Source organism: Opisthocomus hoazin, chromosome 19 (assembly GCF_030867145.1).
Source record: "Opisthocomus hoazin isolate bOpiHoa1 chromosome 19, bOpiHoa1.hap1, whole genome shotgun sequence".
In the NCBI taxonomy this organism is placed as follows: Eukaryota; Metazoa; Chordata; class Aves; order Opisthocomiformes; family Opisthocomidae; genus Opisthocomus; species Opisthocomus hoazin.
Window position 1 is genome coordinate 12,273,117 of NC_134432.1, and position 24,279 is coordinate 12,297,395.

Sequence of the window (24,279 nt, forward strand, 5' to 3'; positions counted from 1 at the left end):
CCAACAAATGACAGACTTTCAACTTCGCTTGTTCCCGAAGAGTTTCAACTGTCTGCTAACTCCTGTAAATGATGCACATATAACTTCAGAAAATTTACCTGCTGCAATGAATTTCCAAGAAGCCATATCAATCATATTTCTGCCCAAGGGCTATATAGCTTATTAAACTTTATCATCAACTCACTTACATATAGCTACATTAAACACAAGTGAAAAACAATACAGACTTGTATTACAAACACAAATTTACCAGCAAAACAAAGTCAGCCAGGGAAAGGCGGACAGCTGTCAGAGTACTGTATGCTTGTCTCCCAACCCCTCCTCAAGCCCCAGCTGCCCCAGCTCAATATCCATTTGTGAGGCCCATTCTCTCTGTCTACCGAAGAGCAACCCATTGTTTGAGCTGACTTCTACAACAGCCCTAGTCCCACTCGTACAGCTGTGTCTTTTTTTCTTTTCTTTTTAAATAGTGCAACTCAGGAATTTGTCCCTTGACTCTATTGTTGAAGCAGAAAAACAAGAAATCCATTATTACACATTTCCAGGCAGATCCAGCAAACATTAAGCCAGAGTTCATTTTCATGAGCAGGATCATTGGTTGGATATGAGCAAAGTATCTCTGAGCTAAATGTAGACCGGAGCAGACACTCGGTTTCCAAAACTATCTTAACTGGCCCCAAATAAGAGGAGGCAGCAGATGAGTAAGTAAAATTGGAAACATTCCAAAACCAAGAATTTTTGTGTGAGAGCCCCAGTGATGTTTTGTTTCTCCTGGCCATTTAATGCATTTGGCAAGCTTCAAACAGTTTAAATATTTTTCCAATGAGGTATTTGGATCTTAAAATAAAAATATAAAGAAAGTCTAGAACTTTTTTATTACTTCATTTGAGTATGTCACTTACTCTATCATCATCACTTCTAGTATCAACAGAATTGTATTTTATAGCTAGGTTCCTGCACTCTGCTGAAGCACAGAATGATAAAAATGAGCTGATGACGTTAAGTTTCACACTCAGAGTAACGGATGCAGTGGCCTGGAGCTGCACGGAGTCACAGGAGCTATTTCAGGAGTAATTTACAGTTGAGCTTTACAGAAAATAAATTTTTGCCTTCTTTACTGCTCACTTGTGCATGCAAACAGTTTCAGAGAAGGTATTTTTTTGGGCTTCTTAGAGTTAATATTAAAATATTTGCTCTGACCAGTATCTTCAAGAGGAAAGGCTTTGGAATAACTGGTCTCTGGAAAACCAGACCGTGACTTAGGATATAAGAGGATGATACCGTGATGCAGCTTTCAGTCAACACACTCTCTCCTTTAACGGGGCAGAGATGACTGAGCAAGAGCTCACGTTTCCAGCACCACATGTGAAACCACAATCCAGATCTTCTACAGACTGCCAGATTACTCAGTTGTAAGAGACGCCAAGGCTAGATACTCGTAATGCAACAAAGAATCCCCTCCCCTCTTGAAAGGAAAAAAGAATGAGGTCACCTTTCGGCATCATGAAAAAGCAGAAAAGGGTATATACATTTTAGGGATTTGTGGCGAGAAGAAAAGCAGTTGGCTTTCAAATGCACACTTCTGCCCACATTTGCAAAAGATACACAGATTTTGCACGCTTCCCCCAGAACATACCTTTGTAATATCTTTTTGTCCAGATAAACATGCACAGTGTATATATGTATTGCCTCCCATCCACAGTCTGTCTCTGTTAAGGCAGTTGTTCTCTGGACTCAGATGGCAACAACAAAACCCAAAGGTCACACACGCCAATGCACGTCTCATCAGCAAAAGCGCTCCCAGGAACGCACGGCAGCCCGCTATCGGCAGCACCATTAACCTCGCCGCGGGCATACAGGTGAACTTCAGGCTTCCACTGCCATAGCAATCAGATTTAAACACCGTCACACCAGAGGAGTGCTTTCTGTAACTAACCCTGAAAGGAAACTCTAGGAAAAGGACGTGTAGCTCTGATAGAGCGAACTAGTTAAAAGCACACTAGCAGCAGGTAAGGTTATTATGTATGACCTCTTTTCTCACAGAACCCATAGAGAATTACCATGAAATGTAATGAAAGCCAATCTTTTTCCTTCCTTTAGACAGCCTTGCTAGTTGATGGGGAAGAAAGTAGGGTAGTAAAACTTTCAAAGTGTTGTTTTTTAAAAATTGGTAGAACTGTGGCTGTCTTCAGCACTTTAAAAAAAATTTGAAACATCAGGCCTCTACAGCACCTAACACCAAAGTCCACAGCCATATGAGCTGGCAAGACGCACTATGGCTTCTATCTCTTCTACAAGGTAGCAGGAGAAAAAACAAAACACTATTCTGTCAAGTTTATTTTAACCACATTTCCTGCAGATTTTCTATCTAACCACCAAGTTGCAAAAACCAGATTTTCAAACAGCATCAAAAGTTAGTTCCAGATGTTTAAATGAGTCCGCCAGGAACCCAGAGATGGCAAGTTCAAGCCAAGTGATGGATACCAGGGTGGGACATTGATGGTCTAATATCTTTCATGACTGAAGTACTTACAGAAGTATTTCTTCCAATTTCTTATTTTAAAGGGGAAAGAAAGTTAACCCCGCAGCCCTTTCACTCCGAAGTAACCCGTGTTAGAGAGGTCTGAACCGACTCATCACCTGCTTGAAAAATTCTGCAGTTTAGCAACATGATGCAACTTAAGTAATCACTGTGTATCAGAATGAGACAAAAGAATTACAGACAGGGAAAGTTCTCCATAGTCTTGCAAACATGCAGTACTCGTAAAGCTTTATATACTGATCTGAAATCAATCCTAGTACTTTATGCCTTTGACCAGCAGTCAGGAAAGGAAAAATAAACAGAGAAAGGGGATATGGACATCTCTATGATGGGCACTGTCGATCCTGAAGGCGTGAGAAAATGTTAGTAAGCTGCTATGCATCACACGCTGCCTCTTAGAGAATTAAAAAAATAAATCCTTGTATAGTGTTACTTGCATACACCTTCTCCCCCCAAAATCCAGCTCAATACGAAAGTCAACTGGTGATTAAGTTTAGGAGAATTTTTTAGAAAATAAGTACACTTTCTGCCATTTCAGTCTCCAATACAGAAAAGAACGAAGGATATTTTGCTGAGAAAAATTTCTAAGACACATTCCAGAAACAGCAAGAGGGTCAATAGACACACTGTCTTCTGGGTTTACACAGACAAAAAATGCAGCTCCTCAAGGCTATTATGGTGGGAGTGATATGAATAACTGAAAAGGGCAGAAAAAAGCTTTGGCTGCTGTTCAGCTGATCCACACTAAGTGGAACAGTTCAACCTCTCAGCAGTCACTCTTGTCCAGAATGGCAGAGTTTCCAGTCAAAACTTTGGTGTAGTTTTCTTTCTTTCTTCCCTTCCCCCCTCCCCCCTTTTTTTTTTAAACCCAGACAGCATGTGAGATGCATCACTGCCAGGCCACTGCCTGCCAAAATAGATCCATCTTTGGTAAACCCGAGATCAGACTAAAATGCAAACACCAAAAAAAAAAAAAAAAAAAAAAAATCACTCCTGCCCCCTCTCAACTACCCGGTCCCTTCAAAATAACTTAATGATAAAGGCAGACTCAGAAACACTTCACCAATTTCAGGAATGCTTTCAATTGCTCACAGATTTTCAGCTGCGGGCTCTGGTCCTCCCTCCACAGACAAGCTCACATAGCTGCTCTCTGTTACAAGCGGGCACCATCATCTCTTGGTAGCAGCAACACTGGCTGCGCTTACAGAATCTTTAATAACAGTGGGAATTCTGCCATGGACTTCAAAACAGGGCCAGGATTGCAGGCTTTGATTTACATAGCCTCTAAATCAAGCTCCATTCTTTACTGTTTTACAATAACCAGTCTGGTCCCTTTGAACTGGCAAGCAGAAAAAGGTTTTGAGATTTACTTGTCTGAAAGCAAGAAGGTAGAAAGGGGTGTGCAAAATAACAGACAGGAAAAAGAGAAGAGAAAACTCCTTATTTTTAACATTAGAAGAGGTGAGGAAAAAAATCCAAGTATCTGTGGACACCTGAAATCCCTTGGCTGAATATAACACACAAACGATCAAACAGCTGACATTGGATGGAAAAGTCTTCGTCACCAGATCTCAGGAATTGTTATCTAGTGCAGTTGCATTCCACATAATTCTGCCAGACTATAGAAGTGCTCACTAACCAGAGATACACTATGGCAACAAAACACCACTGAAGTGCTAGCGAGAAAGAGGGACCAAATTAATGGAGCTGCGATAGCAACATAGCAAGCACGGTGCACAGGGCTCTAGCACAGCTTTTGAATTTCTCTGGTCACATCTAAAATACAAAGAAAAAAAAAATCATAATGCAACAAAGACTCGCCTAACTGTCGGTCCTATACTCATATGCCCAGTCCTGCATCATGAGTAAAGCCACAGCTGCTTCCTGATTAATGAATTCCAACAGCTAGCAGTGACCTGAAATTTTACTGAAGTGGATGAGCCCAAGACTTCAGCTGCCTGGCTTCAGACTTTAGCTCTGCCGCAGTCTTCCTTGCACAAATTTGAGTGCTGTATTTCCCACTTACTAAACAAGAGTATTGCTTTTTCTTTTCTATCACATCCAATTTAGTCTGAAAAGTGTTCAGAGCAGTGTTAGTGTCTTCTAAGAGCAGGACCTTTACGTAAGAACGGCAGCAAGCGCCAGTGACACACACCAGAGAAGCCGCCTCGGCACACTGCTCCAAGGTCCCACTGAAGTAACCCTGCCTTGGATCCGAAAGCTTGCCTCCTTGCACTGCCATCCTCATGTCACAAACACTAAATCTCCAAACTCTCTAGGTGATCAAACTGTCAATCCCTGCTAACATTCAGTAGCTTGCCACACAGCTCGGAGAAATGCAATTCCACGAGGACACGTAACAAAAATTTATTACAAAAGAACATGGTGTTTACAGTGGGTGGAAGGCTATGTGGACTTGACGGAGGAGGTAACAAGGAAAGATGTATTCAGAGCAGTGGCCAACAATGCTTAAATGATTTCTGGAGATCTGTTTAGTTGTACTAACATAAGCAATTAAGTTCTGCAGTGTATAAGTGTAAGCATTGAATATAAATAATGGAAATTATTTTAGGACTGTACAATAGATTGCTTAGCTCATACTTTGAATACTGGGCATGGTTCTAGCCATCTCTCTCCAAGAAAGAATTTACAGACACAGCCAATGCAGAATGGATAACCAGGATTGAAGAAAGTTAGCGGTATGAATTTGCTAGCCTTAGAGCCCAACTTTACGGGTACAATCCATTCACTTAAACTGAACAGCTTACAAACAATAAGCTAAATCCTGAGGTCTCTTCTTAATTTTCCCTTAGTTCTTACACAGCTGAAAAGATCTGTTCTAATATTTTGACAGAATAAGGATGGCTATAAACAAGCTTTCCAGCTGCACAGCATAAACTCATTGCTTTGCATTAGGTAAGAACACCGGTTATATTACACATCTGATTCAAACTGCAATTGATCCTTAATTCAGAAGTTGCTCTTACCGTTCTCCTTCACACCCCCTTTCCCTCCCTAACTTGTTTGCTCCTTTAGCAATCTACCTCCCAACAGAGCTGTATTGTTACAAAACTCAGTCAAATTGCTATGTAGAGCATTACTGCCGAGGAGTATTGCTAAGAGCAAATGCAAGTTCAGATGGATTTCTTTATCTTACACTAAAACTGACTGGTGCTTTTCTTCTTTCATCTCTTAACCCCAAACACAGTGCATGCATGGGATACATAAGGATATTTGTTAAGTTTTTCAGGCACTCCTGCTGCAGTCATTAACTCTTTATTGACTAGAAATCAAACCTCCTAAATTAGTCATGATTCCAAAAGGGAAACAGCTGCTGTAGCATCACAGCGTGTCACAGACAGCAGGTTGTAAACAAGGCTTTCTCTTCCAGGAACACAAATGACTGTCCTGAGGGACTCCCTGTGCTACACACTACATCGTCCATTAGGAAGGAAGCTGTTCAGGAAGGAGACTGGGCTCTGCATAACCCAGAGAAATAAGGTTACTGTGAATCTAATGGCCTTAAATCATGTTACCAAGAAAAGACTGCACTTGAATTGATGGGAAATTTGACCCACATCACAAGCAAAGACACAGAAGGGTTTAGCCAGTTCCACCTGGGGAACAAAAGCAAAGCAGCCGCCTAATCGAAGTATGCAAAACTCACCACCGCACAGAGAACACGGGAAAATATTACACAATATCTAACTCTAAAATGAAAGAATTGCACAGGCCAGGCTCTCTTGCACTATGTTCAGGACTAGGTCTCACATACCTTGCCTGAATATTTCACCGAGACACTGCTGCTACACTTTTATAACTTCACAGCAGAGTATAGGTAAAGCAAAGCCTCCTTCCTATATTGCACTACTCACTGCAGTAAGGGGAAGTATTCACCATACTGACGACACAAACACTGTAGAGCTTGCCCATCTCCTAACGCCACCTTCGCATGGCACTACATTTCCCAAAACGCTGAGAAGTTCATTACGCCATTAGATGCCTCAAGGTGGGCAGGAGAAGAAGGGGATACCACAATCCCCGCAGTCACAGGGCAGATGACTCAGCCACCTCCTGAAAAATTAGGCCCATTGAGTCGCTACGGTCTGTAGTAGGCAGGCACCCACAATCTCCCATTATGCTGCAGCGTTTACTGCTGACCATCTTAACTGACTAAAATCTCAGTGATGCACGACGCAACAACGCAGCAGTGAGCTGGAGACCTTCCTCTATGGTTTGTGCGTGGGGTTTCAGCGATGCACGCTGCATCCGGCTCCGTTGTGACTTCAACTGCTGTTCCGACAAAGCATGCTGTGAACTTGGTATGCAGGATAATGCTGAAACACAGACCAGATTTCTCCAGAGCCCAAGTAAAAATAAGTTCGTGCACCCTTCACTGTAAGGAAGTGTAAATTCTTAATGAAGCGATTTGCATCCCACAGCGCAGCAGCCTACAGACTGCAAAAGCAGTTTACCACTTGACAGCGTAACTGTGTTTGCACAGGCAGGAAGATCAGCTTACTCCAAGAATCTTTCTAAGTAGCAGTATTTCTACATCTATGTTCAGTAAGACTTTGCCAGTGATTCAGCTCATGGCTTCCCAAGGCAATGTAAGCAGATGTGTCTTCTCTGGGTAAGGAGGGAGCTACAGACTCTTTACATTGCCTTGAAATGGAGGGTGAGCACCCAGGGAACGTGGCGTAACAAAAGAGAAAATGAAACCTCCAAGTGAAATGTCAGTATCTCTCTGTAGTTGTATTTACAGACTAGAAAATTAATGTCATGGTGATGTTGTATTATGAGGTTTTATGCTTTTATGCAAATCTTAAACTATTCTGGAACTCCAAAAATCATGGATATGGCAGACATAATGTGCTCTGAAAGTCGCAGAGCACTGGGGAAAGTTCCTAGAGATTTCCATAAACTTGAGATGACTTCAATTTCCCTCAGTTTCTCCACTTCAAAAAGAAAACAAAACCAACCAACCAACCAACCAAAGGCCAGTACATCTAAAAACTTACAAGTACCTCAGAGTCAGCACAGGAATAGAACCATCAACTTTTTCATTTCTTTTGTTTTTAGATACGACATGGGATTGGGCAGAGAAGAGAGGAAGGAATGGAATGATAATTCTGTAATAAGAATCTTGGATATAAGTTTGGATAATTTTGGAGTAATTTTTATTTCAAACTAACAGCTGACTTGCAACAAGCTCAAGTAGCTGTAAGCATATAAGAAAGCAAATTCACTAGGAAAACCCCACTGCCCCAAAAAAGATGTCTGAATGTCACAGGATACAAGTAAAATCTTAACACAAGCTCATCCTTTCTGGGTGTGGGTTGAAGATTTACTAGAGACAAGTCAGTCAAAACCCCACAGCAAAAAAAAATACTCACCCCATGTTTTTAGCAATCTCAGAAGATTTCTTCACTTATGAGAGTTAAGGCCAAATTTGCACTTTGTGTCTAAATCTACTACTACTAAACTACTTTCTAAATCCTCATTTACATTAATCTCAAAACCACCCAAGGGGGAACCCTCCTAACGTAACAGGAACAAAAATGAGAACACAGTGATGAGCCCAGACTTCAGGACGGCAGTTCTGGGAACTCATGCACATCTCATTTTTTACTGCTCCAAGCTGAAGTTGGTTTCTGGCAAAATTATTACCTAGTACGCCAACATGAGACCGTGCTACCAAAAGGACAGATCCTGCCTGACACCGAGTACCTCAAACCACTGTCCTCCCCCCTCAGCTGCTGTGCAAATGAAGAGGCAAAGCCTTTACCCCTTCCCATGGCTGGCCTCAGCCGCTTCCTCTTTAAAAAAAGATTCTGAAAAGTCTACTTTGAAAATAAACCTTTCGAAAAGCCAGCTGATTTTCTTATTTTATTGCAAGAAGTCTGCAAAGGCACTACTGGGTACCACATTATCCCATAAAGATGTCAGCTTTTTACTGATTGCAGCGCTAACGAGAAGGAACAAACAATAGAGCGCTTCCTTATATGTACACCAGCTCGGCACTGGTGACAGAGACCATTTCCCCAAATGGTCAAAAAATTGAGGCAGCTCCACTGTGGTTTTTGAAAGAGACTGCTTTAAAGTACATGTCCCAGTGCAATCCAAATGAAGCTAACTACAGCTTACAGCGATACCTACAAGGCTTCCCAGTATGAGCATCAGCATGTCGCACCGTTTACGGAGTTTATAAGCATATTTTCACAGGATAGCTTTCCGCAACACAGTAAGCTTCCTGCCCTGACTTTGCTAAACTGAATTGACACAGCCTTTTGCCAAACTGCACTCTGTGTCAACACATCAACATCTCTGCAGATGTTGGCTGCTGGTAATGCAGAGGCTGAGGGCAGACACGGGAAGGGAGCTCAGGGGCCCGAATCCACTCTCCTTTGATTCCCACACAAAGACTGTGACCATCGCACGGCCTGAACACAGCCTTTTGCTCCATGTTCCTACCACCAAAAAAGGAGATGGGAAGAAACAAAACTAAACACCCTGCTCTCTCCAAGATCAACTACCAGACTGGCCAGCTGCAAAGATGATCAAGCCCACACTGGCCACTGAAGTGGCACAGAAGGCACATGCCCCCTGCATATCAAACCCGAGCCGGCTCTGTGGAAGCAGTTTGGACCTAGGTGCAAAATATCCATACTGCACATGCAGCCCTGCCTCTAAGCGCAGACCTGATGCCCTTTGCAAAACAGTCCTGGAGAAATAAGGAGGAAAGTAACTCTTAATTTGCTTCTCTGTCACTATTCTGGTTACTTCATCCTAGCAAACTGTAATACCAAGAGTTATCCCTTAGGCAGGGCCACATTAAGCGCTGGTAGCTTGCAGCTCTGTCACAGAAGTTCCTGCTGCAGTTGCCGAAGGCTACAACAACTGAAAGACTGAGAGATGCAAGCATTTCAGAGCCTCATACAGCTTAGCATTAGGTGCATTAGGGAATTGCAGCTATATATTCTTTTGATTGCATGTGTCACTGTGATCACTGCAGAATTTTAATTCCACTACTCTATAATGCATGATGTGAAAAATAGCTCTAGTGTCTGGTTGTATCTGCAGGTACAAGCTAAAGTAGCCAAAGTGTCAATCTCAAGCTGAAGAAAATAAGGACAACCGATCCCACTGCTTGAAGAGCACCTTGTTCCGCCAAAGCGAATAGCACTGGCTCTGAACACAGCCAAACTGTCTGCTTTCCTGGCCAGACAGATTTCTGGGAGGTTCTGGGAGTAGGAGTGCAGCAGCCAAGCCAAAAGGGGCAAGAGAAATCAGAACCGCCGCAATAGCAGGAGGAGGTGAAAGTCGTCCTATTGCTTCATTTGAAGCAGAGCAGCTCCTGCATCTCCCTGGAGCGAGTCGGCGAGAGCTGCCCCCAGAGCAGCCCTTGGTTAAACAATATCCCATTTTGCACTTGGGAGTTATGTAAGAGCGGTCCCAGTCACACGGGCAGCGGGGAGCAAAGAAAGGGCATTATTCACAGCCTGACATGGATGAACCCAGTTTAACACATGCACTTGGAAAACACTGTTCTCTCTGTTCAGTAATATTATTTCACATTCCACTCGTTTTGATAACCTTTTCCTTCTCCATCTTACCCCGCTAACTGACTGCAAAGTCGACTAAAGCCTTCTCCTGAGATTAGCCACCACACATAACTGCAACAGATTTTTTTTCCAAGATACCACTGAGCCTCATTTTGCAATAAATAATTTACAAATACATACACTAAAAAGCTAGAGAAATTTAGAAGTGAAGCCTCTCTGCTTCACTTTACAGGGGAAGAGAACCAGGGTAGGGATTGCTTCCCAGAATTTACCTAACGCTATCAGATTGATATACCACCAGTATGCAGCCTTTCACTCTGACCAGAAAAGGCCAGCCTTAGAAAGAGATGTAGAAGTAAGGAGTTTCAACCCTCTATTTCAAACAGTAAGTCATGTCTATGTATCCTTTTGACATGGCCTCAGCTTTGAAAAAAAATCTAGAGCAAGTCCTAATTTTATCTATGAAAAAAATGTATTCTAAAATCACTTTATACAGATAAAGCAGAGATGATCCTCCTCTGCCAGAAAAACCCACATGTGGCGTTACATCTTTAACAATCCTGTGCGTGCGTTCATCTGTAAAGTGCCCTGGCAAATCCAGAAGGCAACAAAGGATCAAGTCTACATGGTGAATTTAAAACTAACAGCAAAGCAAATTACAAGAACAGAGATATTTTTTCCTTTGATATGCAGTAGCGCTTTGGGGAAATTTTCTGAGCTTCTTTTTCATTTATTGTCCTCATCTCTAATAGCATCCTTGATGCTATCTGCTACACAACCTCCATGATGCTCAGCATAATATAAACACCTTAAAGATGTAAAGAAAAGTTTATATTTGATAGCTTCCCAGGACTGAATTGTTTGAGAACAGAATGAAGCAGACCTCTTGTGGAGCAAAAGCTACATTTTACAAGGGCTATCTTGGACTAGAACAGATTCTTTACCTATAATTCCATTTACTTTCCTGTCCCTGCAACAAAATGTTTGGTCTATTTTAAGCTTCAGCTTCTCTGCCTCCCCCTTCCCCCCCCCCCCCCCCTTTGTTTTTTTAAAGAAACAAACAAACAAACCTTTTCAAATGTTCTGGCTATTTTCTACCTATATGAATCAAACTCAGGGAAGACAAAACTGCCCTTACACACTGTAACATGGTGTTTCTGCTCTACAGTACTGCGTCTTCTGAGCAGATGTGTAACACCAAAAGGAGAAGCAATTTAAACACGCTTTCTCCCTCTCCATTGCTTCCTTAAGTTACAGGCACATCACTGGATTTGGACATTTTTGTGCATCCTTCTGCACATCCAACTTTGAATCAAACTAAAGAGAGAAAATAGTTCAAGACGGATAATCTGAAACAGAAATGTACGTTTAAAATCAAGCATACGTTCAAAAGCTCCACTGAATGGGGATCAATGTACAAAAGCCACGAAAGACACTGCAACCAGACAGCAACTGAGAAATAAAAGCAAAAGCTATGTGCCATCTGTGACAAGCATGGATTCCAGGATTCTGCATAACATGAAAAGCTGTCCTGCTGTAAGCCTAGGACCACGAAAACAACCCTGCTAATGCTTCATAGCAACCAATGACATCAGGACATTTTCGAAGTGTTGCTCAAAAGGCAGGAGTTTAGTTCTACCCAGATCACAGAGCGAGCAACAATGTGTGGCCACTGCAAGCACCCCGCCGGGAGCCCTCACAAGCTTGACATCGACAATCTGGGGTGTTAGTTAAAAATGATTTTGCATAGGCTCATTTAGGGTCCTATCAGCTACGTTAAACTCAGATACCACCTTGCTGAAGAAAACTGACTGCATCTGTTTAGAATTTTTTTGCAAATCTAGGTCTCTACAGAGATCCCCCTATTTTTAATTAACTTACGGGCTGACTTAAGACATTAAGCCTCAGAGGGCTTATCCTACCAGTGAGACTGAGGAACTAAATCTATCACACCCATGTTTATAGTCTCTCCACCCTCTGGCTTACCTTTTCAACATCTGCTTTTGTAACATTGATGTCAGCATCCATTTTTTCAAAATACTGTTGTGCTCGATCAGCTTCCTTGCAATCACGTTCAAATCGCCTTTTACTCTGAAAAGGAAAAATAGAAGCTTTCATTATCGGAAAGAAACATGATATCAAAATCTACCTAAAATCAATACCTGCCGCTAAACTCATCTGCTGTAACAAAGATTTTAGGGCTCACTTGTTTGCATTGGAATATATTTCCATATTAAAGCACATCAAAAAACAAAGTTACCAGAAAGACATTTTTTGTTCCGTTCTTCAGGCTGCTTGATTGTATCAACATCATTAGTATTTCAGTATTTTTCCCTGTTAGCATCTCTTCTGCTCTTGTAGATCAAATCACTCAAACACTTAACTCCCTCATTTTTACAGTGCACAACAAGGGAGTTACTAAGATTCACACATTTGCAAGTAGGACTTTTGATTACTGATGTCCCCTTTCTTTATCCTCTCCTCTACTCACAGTCTCATCTCTCATTCATCACATGAATGAGAATTCCAATGTATTTACTTTTGAGAAACAGCACATTACTCAAGAGATGGTCCCATTTAATTTATTCACGCAGTATGAAGCTATTCAATTTACAGTGGAATATCTGAATAGGACCCTTAGGGACTCTCCATTTCCAGGAACGCTTAGCACACTTTTCCAGTCATATAAAATTAAATGCTACTCATGATAGACACACATCCCAAAGAAAGCCAAATGCACTATTAAAACAGACTTTTTTGTGTCTACCAGTGTATTTAATACAGCAGAGTTTTTTAAAAAAATCCCATTACTACAGCTTTTATTCATACATTTCCTTTGTCTAAATATAATGTTTGGAACCATCTCTACGAAAACAGTATAAAAATGACTTAAATGTCACATCTGAGGAGGTTTCCACTTACTGCTTCAAGTTGTTTCCAGCAAGTTTCAATATGTTGTTGTGCCTTTCTGCCATCATGGAAGTGCTGTTTAGAAAAACCAAAGGGAAAAACAAAACATTTTGAACAACAAAAGAACAAACAGTCAATTATGCTCAAGAAGTTCCAGAAAAAAACCCAGAAATTATTCTGACAGCTGTGTTCTGCAATGCTGGTAAATTGAGCAGGTGTATGACGACTGTCTAATGTCTCAGCAGGCTGCAGATGTATATTTGCATCAATTATAGTGGTTGGTTAGACTAAGGCTAATTAATCCCTTTAGCAATTCTACCTTGTATTGTTCACTGTATCTCATAATTATTGGTTTCCCATACCACGAAATCTGAAGCACTTTTATCTGAGGAGTGTTTCTTTGGTTACTGACTGAACACTAGCTCTAAATTAAAATTTCTCTCTACGTGGAATTTATCAAGATGCCCTTGATTGGCACTTACTAACAACTGATGTTTGGTCCTGATTTCCATTCAGACGCAACGTAAAACCCTCTTCTTCCTAGTAACTGGCTGCATGTACAAGGCCAGCTGTTTCTCTCGAGAGGTATTCCATTCTGTGGGTCCCCGCAGAAACCCTCCTCTCCCTCGCAGTGGGGATGTGCGAGCGTGCACACGCTAAGGTGTTACAGGAGTTCCACATACGAGGTGTCAGCTGCATACTAAATGACAAGGAACTTCTGGCATGCCTTTTGGAGCAAGACTCTTCACTGCACTTGGTTTAAATAATCATTCTTAGCCTTTACACAATGCTCTTCATCAGAGAATCTAATATGCTTTAGATATTGCCCCCTCCATCTTCCACATGCCTCACTTTCCCTCATGATAAGCCATTTGTTCAAAGACCATCGCCTAAGTCAACGACCCAGCTCTAAACAGGAATGCTGACGCAGTCCCGGCTGACCACTAGAAGAGGTTACTCCCCTTACAAACCACCCTGTAGAATAAATCATACAGCAAACTACAAACAGGAAGAGAGATGCCTTTCTGCTGTATTATTTACTGGCAATTAGGATGTTTTACTCAAATACAGGTATTGTTTCCTGCAGTGAACTTCACAGAATCACAGAATGGTAGGGATTGGAAAGGACCTCTGGGAATCATCTAGTCCAACCCCCCTGACAAAGCAGGTTCACCTGTCCAGGTGGGTTTTGAATATCTCCAGAGAAGGAGACTCCACAACCTCCCTGGGCAGCCTGGGCCAGGGCTCCATCACCCTCAGAGGGAAGAAGTTCTTCCTCATCTTCAGCTGGAACTTCCGCTGCTTCAGTTTATGCCCATTGCCCCTTGTCCTGTCGCTGGGCACCACTGGAAAGAGTCTGGCCCCGTCCTCCTGACACCCACCCTGCAGATATTTAGAGGCATTTCTAAGGTCCCCTCTCAGCCTTCTCTTCTCCAGGCTGAACAAGCCCAGCTCCCTCAGCCTTTCCTTGTAGGAGAGATGCTCCAGTCCCCTCATCATCCTCGTAGCCCTCCATTGGACTCTACTGCCAGATAATTCCACTGCAATCCATGCCTGCGCAGAATCAGACATTAGCTGTATCTTAAGCAACATGGTGTCAGCAGCCTGTTAGTGTAGAAAAGCTCCAGCTTCAGAAGAGCAGCCTGCCACAAGCTGCCAAAGTAAAAAAAAAGTGCCTGCAAGCACTTTACATTTGGCAGCTACTTGGTTTCCTGCATCTTCCACCACAGCAACTGGTAGTTTCCTCCATCAGAGGGGCAAGATCTGGATCAAATGTCCTAGGACCATCTCCTAGCTGCCCTTCTGGCTCCAACAGACATGCCAGTAAAAAGCCCCAACCCCAAAACTGCAATTCTCCATCACGCCACGTCTAATACACTCCTATTGCCTTAAAAATCATGACAACCTTCAACTTGTCTGCAAGAACAGCAGAACACCACGCCATCCTGGGCACTCTGGATACTATGACCTGTCGTCCCAAACACCGGCTGTTAAGCAGAGATGCTCACCCTCAGCTGAGCACAGGGGCCCTCTCTAGCTCGAACTTTCTGCACACTGTTTATCTCTGCACAAAAATTCTCAAAGCAGGGAAGCGAGGCACAACGTCAGTGACGCTTGTAACGCTGGGCATGTGCCGTGCTCAGCCCCGGCTCTGCTCCTGCCCGCCGAGGAGAGCCAGCGCGCAGCAGCCGGGCCATCGATGGGAGCGTGCCGGCAGCCTGCACCGCTGCGGCTGGGAGAGCCACCCTTTGCCACGAACCCCGATGGTACTTGTGCAGTTCAGACCCCTGCCCACCGCGCTGGGCTTCTCCAAAAACTCAGTCACCACATTACGACATTAAAAAAACCCCAGATGTAACTGTAAGACTGCTGGGGCGGTGGGGAAAGGCTCCAAGTCGCTTTTGGTTCCTTTTGCAGATCCCCATTTCTGTTCAGCCCTGCGTGTGACAGATACAGCATCTTCCTCGGCAGCGGGCTTCGAAACGCTCCTTGTTTCAGGCTTGCTTTTGTAATTAGAGTTTAGGAAAACAGTCCCAGGGAGCAACAAAAACAGTCCCAAGAACTGTAATTTAACACTACATTTTTCAACATTTTGCTAACAAGCATGGAATTCGTAAAAATCTTTGATCAGTGAAGCTGCAAGCGGAATTACTTGGCTGCCTTCGCGCTGCACTGCCGGCCCCCCCAGCCTCTGCCTGCCTGCTCCCCGATCCACCGGCTCCAGCTTTGCTGCGGGTGGGAAGGGACTCGATCCCGGAACGACTGGCCTGCGTGGAACCTGACGCTGCCATGACCCTCGAGTCTTAGGAAAACAACACGCTGGGTTAACTTCAGAGAACACAACTGTACGTAGGGGCTGGAGGATGAACTTGGAATCAGAAGCGTATCAGATAACAGGACTACCCTGAGCTCATATTTTTAAACCGCTTTGTAGTTAATCAATAACGTAATTTTCATTTTGCACAAGCCATCCCTGTTATTTCCAAATTTGCCTTCTCTGTAAAATAAACTCTACAAGCTGCTGGGAGTACATACCGGAGAAGCAGTAAGCCTGAGCAGTATGGCTGTGTCTTCAGATTTTGCTACATTTTGCTCTTTTTTCTTTGAGAAGCTCTTTTACAGAAAAGCAGCACTGAGATGTAAAATGGGCACTACTGAGGTTTATTAAATAGTGAAACCGAGGAACCGATGCCGAGTGACAGTCTGATAAATACAGGTGCATTCCATTTTGGAGATTTCAGTGCAGTATCACCTTTCTTAGTTCAACAATTTTATAAATACATTTACAACCCCCAATTCTTGTTGTGTTATCCCACATATATCCTTGGTATGACAGATAAAGCTACATGTGATAACAGATGTAATATGCATGGAGAGCACTTCTGCTTTTGCAAATATTTTGCCCTCAAAGGATGACTTCCGCCTTCCAAAAACTAATTTTTATATAAAGCAAATAAGTGGCACCTTCCAACTATCTGTATTTCTTCACTGTCTCCATTTTATGGGTAAGAAAATCGAGACAGTATGGTTAAGCGATCTGCTGAAAGTCATACAGGAAGCCTCCAGTTTCCTCAACCCCTGTACTATCTGCAACTTCCGCAAACTCATTTCCTCTACTTTAAAATCCTCTTAAGCAGCGAGTGTCTTTCAGCTTCCCCCTCCCCCCCAAAATATTCAGTACAAATAACTTTAAGATCAACTCTTCCTTGATAAGGTTTTAAGATACAAGCTCTAACTTTAAGAAATTTTTTCATATCAAATAATTGGTTATTCTACACCTGATGAATCGGCAAATTGGAACATGACAAATGATTTAGCAAATCATATGGAAAACTACCATTCTTAATTAGTCACACACATTTCAGCAGCATACAGTGACGAATTTAGAATAGTTGATACAAGACAGAATATTACTTTTTTCCCCCCAAACTAAACGCCCAAACTAATGCACCCTAATCAGGCTTTCTATTTAACAAACTGAGACTATGAGCAAGAGACCAAATTAATGAATCATGCTTCAAGCATGCCAGTAAGACACTTGCAGCAGCGGTGTTGGTTGTCCACGCACCATGATTTCCTCCAGACTTTTTGGCCACATCCACAGCATTCGAAGCATACATTAAAAACACAATAAAGCGAAAGCTTTGGTTTTATTAGTGTTTATTATTCCATCTACCTGAATCACCTTTTAATCTATACTTTGGAGTCTTAAGCTAGCAACCACCATGCCAACTTTAAGATTTCCCTGAAAAATATTTTATCCAAGCATTAGACCTACCAAATAGCTTAAAACAGAGCAGCATTGTCCAAACTCAAACCATAGTGGCTATGACCACAACTGCCCTTTTTTCCTGTGTGTTCAAGCACAACGCAGTTTGGATGCCGTAGGGTGCTCTGAACAACCTGTAACTGCCATGTTTTGACTGGACATCTCCATCCATTCTACACTCACAGGGTAAGAATCAATTATCTAGGTTTTAGGTGAACTCATGAGAGTTAAGACTTGACAGATTTTCAGCACAGTATTAAGTTGCTCGTACCAAGACTGTGGATTTGATCAACTTTTTAAAAAACCATTCATTATGTGCTAAAAACTCCCAGCTCAAGGAATACTCAGCTACAGTAACCTCAGAAGAGTTTTAGGAAGAGCAGGAAGTCCACGTAAAGACACACTGCATGTGAGGCTTTTTCCTTTTTAAATCGAGCCATACCCAGTGTGCTCTCCGCATTACCACACTGACTGTGTTTGTAACAGCTGGGGAGAAAGCCTGGCTGCTGCGCAATCAGAGACAAAACCCTCATTGACTTTTGTTAGGCTCAGATTTCCCCCATGTTGATCAAATCACCGGGAGCAGCGAGCAAGCTACCTACAATACAGCGCCTGTTGCTGCCAGCACTATTACAATAAGTAGCGGTGGGATATTTTTGCAAAACTTTCTTGGTATGCAAGAGGGTTTACACAGCCACACAGCTCAGAGCAGACACCAAAAGCTTGTTAGAAGATGTCTCTTCTTTCTGAGCTTTCGAGAGGCGTAGTAGAAAAGCAAGAGGCAGTTAAAAGCATCTTATGAAGGATAATACAGTCCTACAATTTTGCTGAGGAATTCCTGGGCAATTTCAAATTAAATAATTGCCTGAAACATGTAGACTACCAGCATGACAACGGGGCTGCTCATGCTGTGTCAAAAACTGACAGTGTGAAACATTTTAAGAAAGGCTGTAACAAGACAGCCTTGTTTTTCTTAAGGAAGTAAACAGCAATTGATTGCATAGTTAAACTTAAGGTTTGCATATCTACAGTCTGTTTATATTAGAAATAGTCAGAAAACTAATCTTAGTTAATTTAAACGTATAACATACAGTTCACTTTACAACATCCTATTTAAGAATTTTTAAAAAGTATGTATGACAAGCCTTCTTCATTCTCTTCAGTTTTCAAACCCGATACTATAACACACTGAAAAAACAGTTACCTTGGACTTCTGTAATCGGCACACTCAGCTCATATTCGTAGTCAACATAAACAGTCCTAGCAATATAGTACTTCCTCCTTCAATTCAAACTCTACCTCCATTTTTGCTACAAGTGATTCCTAAAATAATGGCCAGTGTTTAAAGCATACCAGAGGCGGAAATTAGAGAATGTTATTTTTTTCCTCAATTTTCTCAGCTCAATTTGCAAAAAGCCTTGTCAAATGCTTTTCTCTTCCTGGCTGCAGAGACAGGAAACAGTCTCCTCAGAAGAGATCTTTGTTTCTGAGAACAGCAACATGCTCTTGAGGTCTTATCACTCTCATTTGCAGTAAGAGTAGCATAAGATAGTCCTGTGAATGTTGACATGAAACACATGACTGTCTTCACACACGTTCATCAGTGCTACTTCTTAATATTGTGGCATAACTCTATTCTCCTTTGCAACTTCCCATGTGAACCTATTCTTAACATGCACCTACCAACTAGGTGAAACTTGAAACAGGTTGTACAAACATCTGTATAAGTTGATGTTAATTCGATTTGAATTGTCTCCTCCTGAAGTGGTGCATTCCAAAGGAATCTCAGTTATAGACCACTAAGACCACAGTTTCTCAGGCTCCAGACAAAGACCAGCTCAGCTGCACAAGATGATCAGAACTAGCTGCTCAGGCCTCCTGGGAGATGTGACAACAGAATGATGGAGATTAGCATAAACCCAAAAGCCACTGTGGCAGCAATACTTGTGGTAACTTGCTGTTTCATGCTACGTGTGACAGATTAAGTCCTTATACTGGGAATCGTAACTCAAAACTGAGTAACTTCTGCTCAGGCACAGACAAATTGTGCTCATCTCTCAGCAGAGCAGCACTGCACTCCTGCAGCTCGGCAGGACAACTCCATGGGAGCCAAGCTACGGGGATCCTTGAGAGCACTCCGCCACCCTGGCCATCTCCTCCAGTGGTCCCGTTGAACCATCTGGCTTCATGGCAGCAGGCCAGAAGGCCCCGGATTCAATGAGCACAAACACAAGTATGACAGGTCATCTGGAGATCACGTACCCTGCTCTCAAATCCATCCTTGGGGGCTAACCATGTCCTTAAAAGCCCAGTTGTGCCTCTATGAGAGCAAACCTATGGGTGTTTCCAAGACAGAGCGAACATTACTACTAAAAAGTAAGGTATGAAGAAAAGATGTCTGTGTTTTCAAATCCTGCGATGAGAATAAAGGAGCATGCTACTCTAGCTTCCACCTCTTCTAGTCCCCACTCTTGCCACAAAGCTTCTCTTCCACTGATCCGCGACCAAGAGATGCCACCTCAGCAGAATGTCTCCTCCCACCACAGCAATGGTCTGTGACAGTCCCGTACAACTCTTGCAGTCATAAGAAAACTAGGTGATGTACAAGTTCATGCCTCAACAGGCAAAGCAATACCACTTATTTCTTTAAATAGCTGCAACCTTTTATTTGTTTCCATATAGCCATGCATGTATGTGTATACCCATACATGAGTATTAAGACCTGCACCAGATATATAAAGATTGAATGTTAACTAAAGTGCCAGCTAAAGGTGCCCATGCGTATCACGTACCTCAGGCCTTGGGTAAAAGCATTTGCACACAGTTAAGGTATGCTCTACTAGTACATCTTTATTGTTGCTCTTTCACTTTAGGCCGATCTCTGCAGCTGTCTGGACAGAGGACAAAGGGAAAAATCCACACATGGCTGATGCTCAGCCTCTCCCCCCTCGGGCGCTTCACAGTCATGCACTCAGCCGGCAATGTTACTGTTGATAGAAGCCATCTCTCAGTTCATCCCTCTAACAGCCTGTTGCTCTGAAGTACAATATTCAGGTTAATTCACAGAAAATGTGACAACATTTGTCTGTAACCACATATTGTCTAGCAGTCAGAATCCTTCATGTAGTAAATAGAAGTCAATATATTTATTTGAACTATTAGTTCATAGTTCAATGTACCCATCCAAAACTGGCAAGAGCAGGATATGAAGTCCAGTGGTCTCAATTTTAACTCCTAAATCCAAAGTTCACATTATAACTCTCAGCTGGATGGGATATTACTATTAGTTTCCTCTCAAAAATGTTTTTGGAAGCTTTCGAAATAAGCACTTGCATTTTCCATTCCAGAACAGTCCTTCACAGCACAATTATCATAGAATCATAGGTTGGAAAAGACCTCTAAGACCATCAAGTCCAACCATCCACCCAACACCACCACGCCTGCTAAACCATATCCCGCAGTGCCACATCTACACGTGTTTTGAACACCTCCAGGGATGGGGACTCCACCACTTCCTTGGGAAGCCTATTCCAATGTCTGACCACTCTTTCAATAAAGAAATTTTTCCTAATATCTAACCTAAATCTCCCCTGATGCGACTTGAGGCCATTGCCTCTCGTCCTATTGCTAGTTACTTGGGAGAAGAGACCAACACCTGCCTCACTACAACTGCCGTTCAGCCTCCTCCAGGCTAAACAGCCCCAGCTCCCTTAGCCGCTCCTCATAAGACTTCTCTAGACTCCTCACCAGCCTCACTGCCCCTCTCTGGACATGCTCCAGCAACTCAATGTCTTTGTTGTAGTGAGGGGCCCAAATTTAGATATGTGCCATAGTTTGGGGAAAACTAACAATCACTCAGTAAGAATATACAGAAATTATTATGATCGGTCCTAAACAATTTTCTGCATTCTTTCATTCCTTGTAGCTACTACCTAACACTCTACTGGTACAATTTAACTTAATGAAATACAGCTGAAATACCCTCTAAGAAAGAGAGGATGAATATGCAGAGTTGGATCGTTGTGCAGTGTATTTATCGAGCACAACACAATCTCCCAAAAATGCCCAGAGTTTTCTTTCTGTTCATAAACAGCTCCCGCAAAGCTTCTACCTGGCAACACCACTATTTATAGTGTTTAATTTTTATACCCTTATACTAAGATTAGAAGTAAATACTTCTCACTCCATTCATGGGGCTGTAAGCTGGAAGTGGGTCAGTCACAGAACACGAGCTGGGGAAAGAACAGTCTGAATCTCATCAGCCTGACGTTTGGCAAATCGTTTCCCTTCCCTGGCTCACTTTTCCTCTTCCTACTTCCCGCTTTGCCATTAGTTTGTCATTTCTGGAAGGCAGTAATGTCTCTCTGTACCTCTGCAGCACAAAGCACAGCTGTGCTCCACACACACAGACCTTGAGCCACAACCATAGTGCAACACGGAAAGATCCATTGTGCACCAGAGAGGGCCATGTTCTGCCATCCTGTCTCATGCTTGCACGGTGCACTACGCCGTGAGAAGTCCTGTTGAAAACCACAGGACTATTTGCAGAACAGGGCACTATTCAGAATGAATGAATGTGGCAGAATTCCTCCAATTATTTACTTTTCATCAACACCTGAGAGTCTACAAGAAACAGAAAGTTCTCTGACATGTACACCCCCCCATATGAATACACACAAGGAGGGCGCACACGCTCCTCCATAAAGAACCAGACCATTTTTGCCCGCACCGTACCCATAAGGATGCATTCATTCCCCAGTCCCCTTCCATCCTGACACAAAATGGAACGTATTGACATCGGGTAAATTCTCTGCCAACCACAGAACCCCAGCGCTGCACCAGTTCAGTCTGCAGCAAAGCTCTTGGCTTGTACTTGTCTTTCATGCTTGATTGTATGGAGCCAGCCTATCCCCCAGGGGAGGTGGAGGTAGAGGTGAAAGCAGCAGCAGCAAGAGGGATAGTTCATGACTCCCAAATACATTTTTAGCAAAGCTGACATGAGCAACAGCTACACAGAGCTGCTGCCAGAGGATACCATGAGTTTGTGACCACAGATCTAAATCAGAATTGTCCCAGGAGTTCTTGAATTTCTATCCAGACAAGCTACAGTATTGAGGGCCTTCCTCAGCCACAGCTGAGAGAATACCTAAACCAAGCTATCTCCTGTGAAGCTTTAAGAAAAACAAAGAAAAGAAATTCTCAGTGCTTGCGCTGCACTAGCTACATGTTTGCTCAGAAGTCCTCTTCGGTGTCACCCAAAAAGAGGGTAGCAAAAAAACCCAGTGTATATATATATTTTTTAACAGAACAAAGCATGCTGAGTAACTTTGCAGCGATGAGGATAAGCAGATTCCCTCACATAAACAATCAAAATGCTGGTGATCATTCTCTCATATGGAGAGGTCTGCTTAGGAGCTACTATCACAACCAACAACAGTGGCGATGGGTGGGAGTAGAACTCTTGAGTACATTTCCAACCTGGAAAAGTATTACCTGTCAATGCTCGTGAAGTCCAAACACCCCTGTTGACATTACTGGGATCATCTCCTTTTCTTCTGTCAGAGACAAGCAAGACTAAAACCCAAATTTGTAATACCGCAGGGCCCCCAGCTCAAACCAGCCCAAAGTAAGGTTTTGGTGAAACTGAGCTGGCACGAAGAACGACCGCTCAGACAAGCTCTTTCCCTGAACCACTCAGAGGCGATCCCCAACTCATTTGTGTGGCTTGGTGACGGAGGTCTTCATACAGTGAAGGGGAATTGAGTCACATGCATCTGGCCTCAGTAACCTTCAGAAGGAAGGTGGATGGGGCATAACCTTCACACGTAGCACAGAACTGACATTTTCAGCTTTGAAGGAGCTAGCAAGATCCCGGCTGAAGATGAGAATCACTCACATGAGAGCATGGACACACTAAGATCAAGAGAATACAAGAAGAAGTTGAAGTGAGGAACTGTGCTATAAAGAGTTTCACTTCACTAGACTGCTGGGAAGAACTGAAACAGTGCAAGGAGTTCTCCCTCACGCTCCGTGTGAAAAGCAGGCAGGGTGTACAACTAATTTCAGTGACTGTGAGGGCAGAACAACTCATCTGGTACACTGATAACATCAACAAGGGCTATCCTATGGAAGAGGAACTCTTAATTACGATAGTTTAATGCTCTGATTGACCTTTGGTGCTAAAGATATTGAAGTTTCACAAAAAGAGTCTTTGCCTGATTTTTCTTACTGCTGATGATCAAAAACCATCATGACACAAAAGCATGTCATCTGTAAAAACATACAGGTAACCCAGAACTCTCACAAGCTCCAACCAGGCCAGAGGAAAGAGGAGGTATCTGTCTTTTGAACAGCACCAACCCACTGAACTTGCAAATCATCCCACTTGTCCAACCCCCAGACTGTCCTGCCTGTTTCTGATTAGCTGCTTCTTCCTTCACTTTCACCATTAGCAACTATCTTCTATGGAAAAACAGGGCTTACGCGGCCATCAAGCACACCTTTCACAGTAGTCAAACAAATCCAACATATATAAAAATTGCATGCCAAATTAATTTTATCCAGCAAAGTAAGGCTTTACATACTACCATGTTCTGCACTGCTTAGAGGTTATGGGTTTGTACTTGTCAAAGAAAGACAAGTGTGATTTATTATTGTGTGACCCCAGTCATCTGCTCGTGTAATTACACTTTAATCAATAGAGCTAAATGAGCATGAAAACAGAGTAATGCAGGCATGCATTAGACCCCACGTGTTTGAAGATCACCACCCTCACCCCCACGACTCTATTAATGCACAACTCCTACTGCATATCAAAGGCGTTTCCTTCGGAAAGGGAATCTCTTCAAGTCTGATACACTTGCCTGACCACTTTCTGCTGTACCCAAGTTCATCTTTCACACATTTATACCTATGACACCTCTGTGTATCATTTCCACCTTTCAGGTGGGAAATTCCAACAAAAAGAGCAGGGCTGCTTACCTATCTTAGTC

The 24,279-nt window shown here is 42.8% G+C and overlaps 1 protein-coding gene across 29 annotated transcripts in view; it reads right to left on the minus strand.

Moving 5' to 3' along the window:
- The window catches only part of FNBP1 (formin binding protein 1), a 105,809-nt gene that overhangs the window by 37,926 nt on the left and 43,604 nt on the right, over positions 1-24,279 (minus strand). For all 29 annotated transcript variants that reach the window (XM_075439691.1, XM_075439717.1, XM_075439714.1 and 26 more), the window contains exons 5-6: positions 13,030-13,092; positions 12,094-12,198 (exon numbers count right to left, since the gene is read on the minus strand). In XM_075439691.1, the coding sequence (XP_075295806.1) occupies positions 12,094-12,198; positions 13,030-13,092 (168 nt within the window). The remainder of the gene's footprint in view (positions 1-12,093; positions 12,199-13,029; positions 13,093-24,279) is intronic.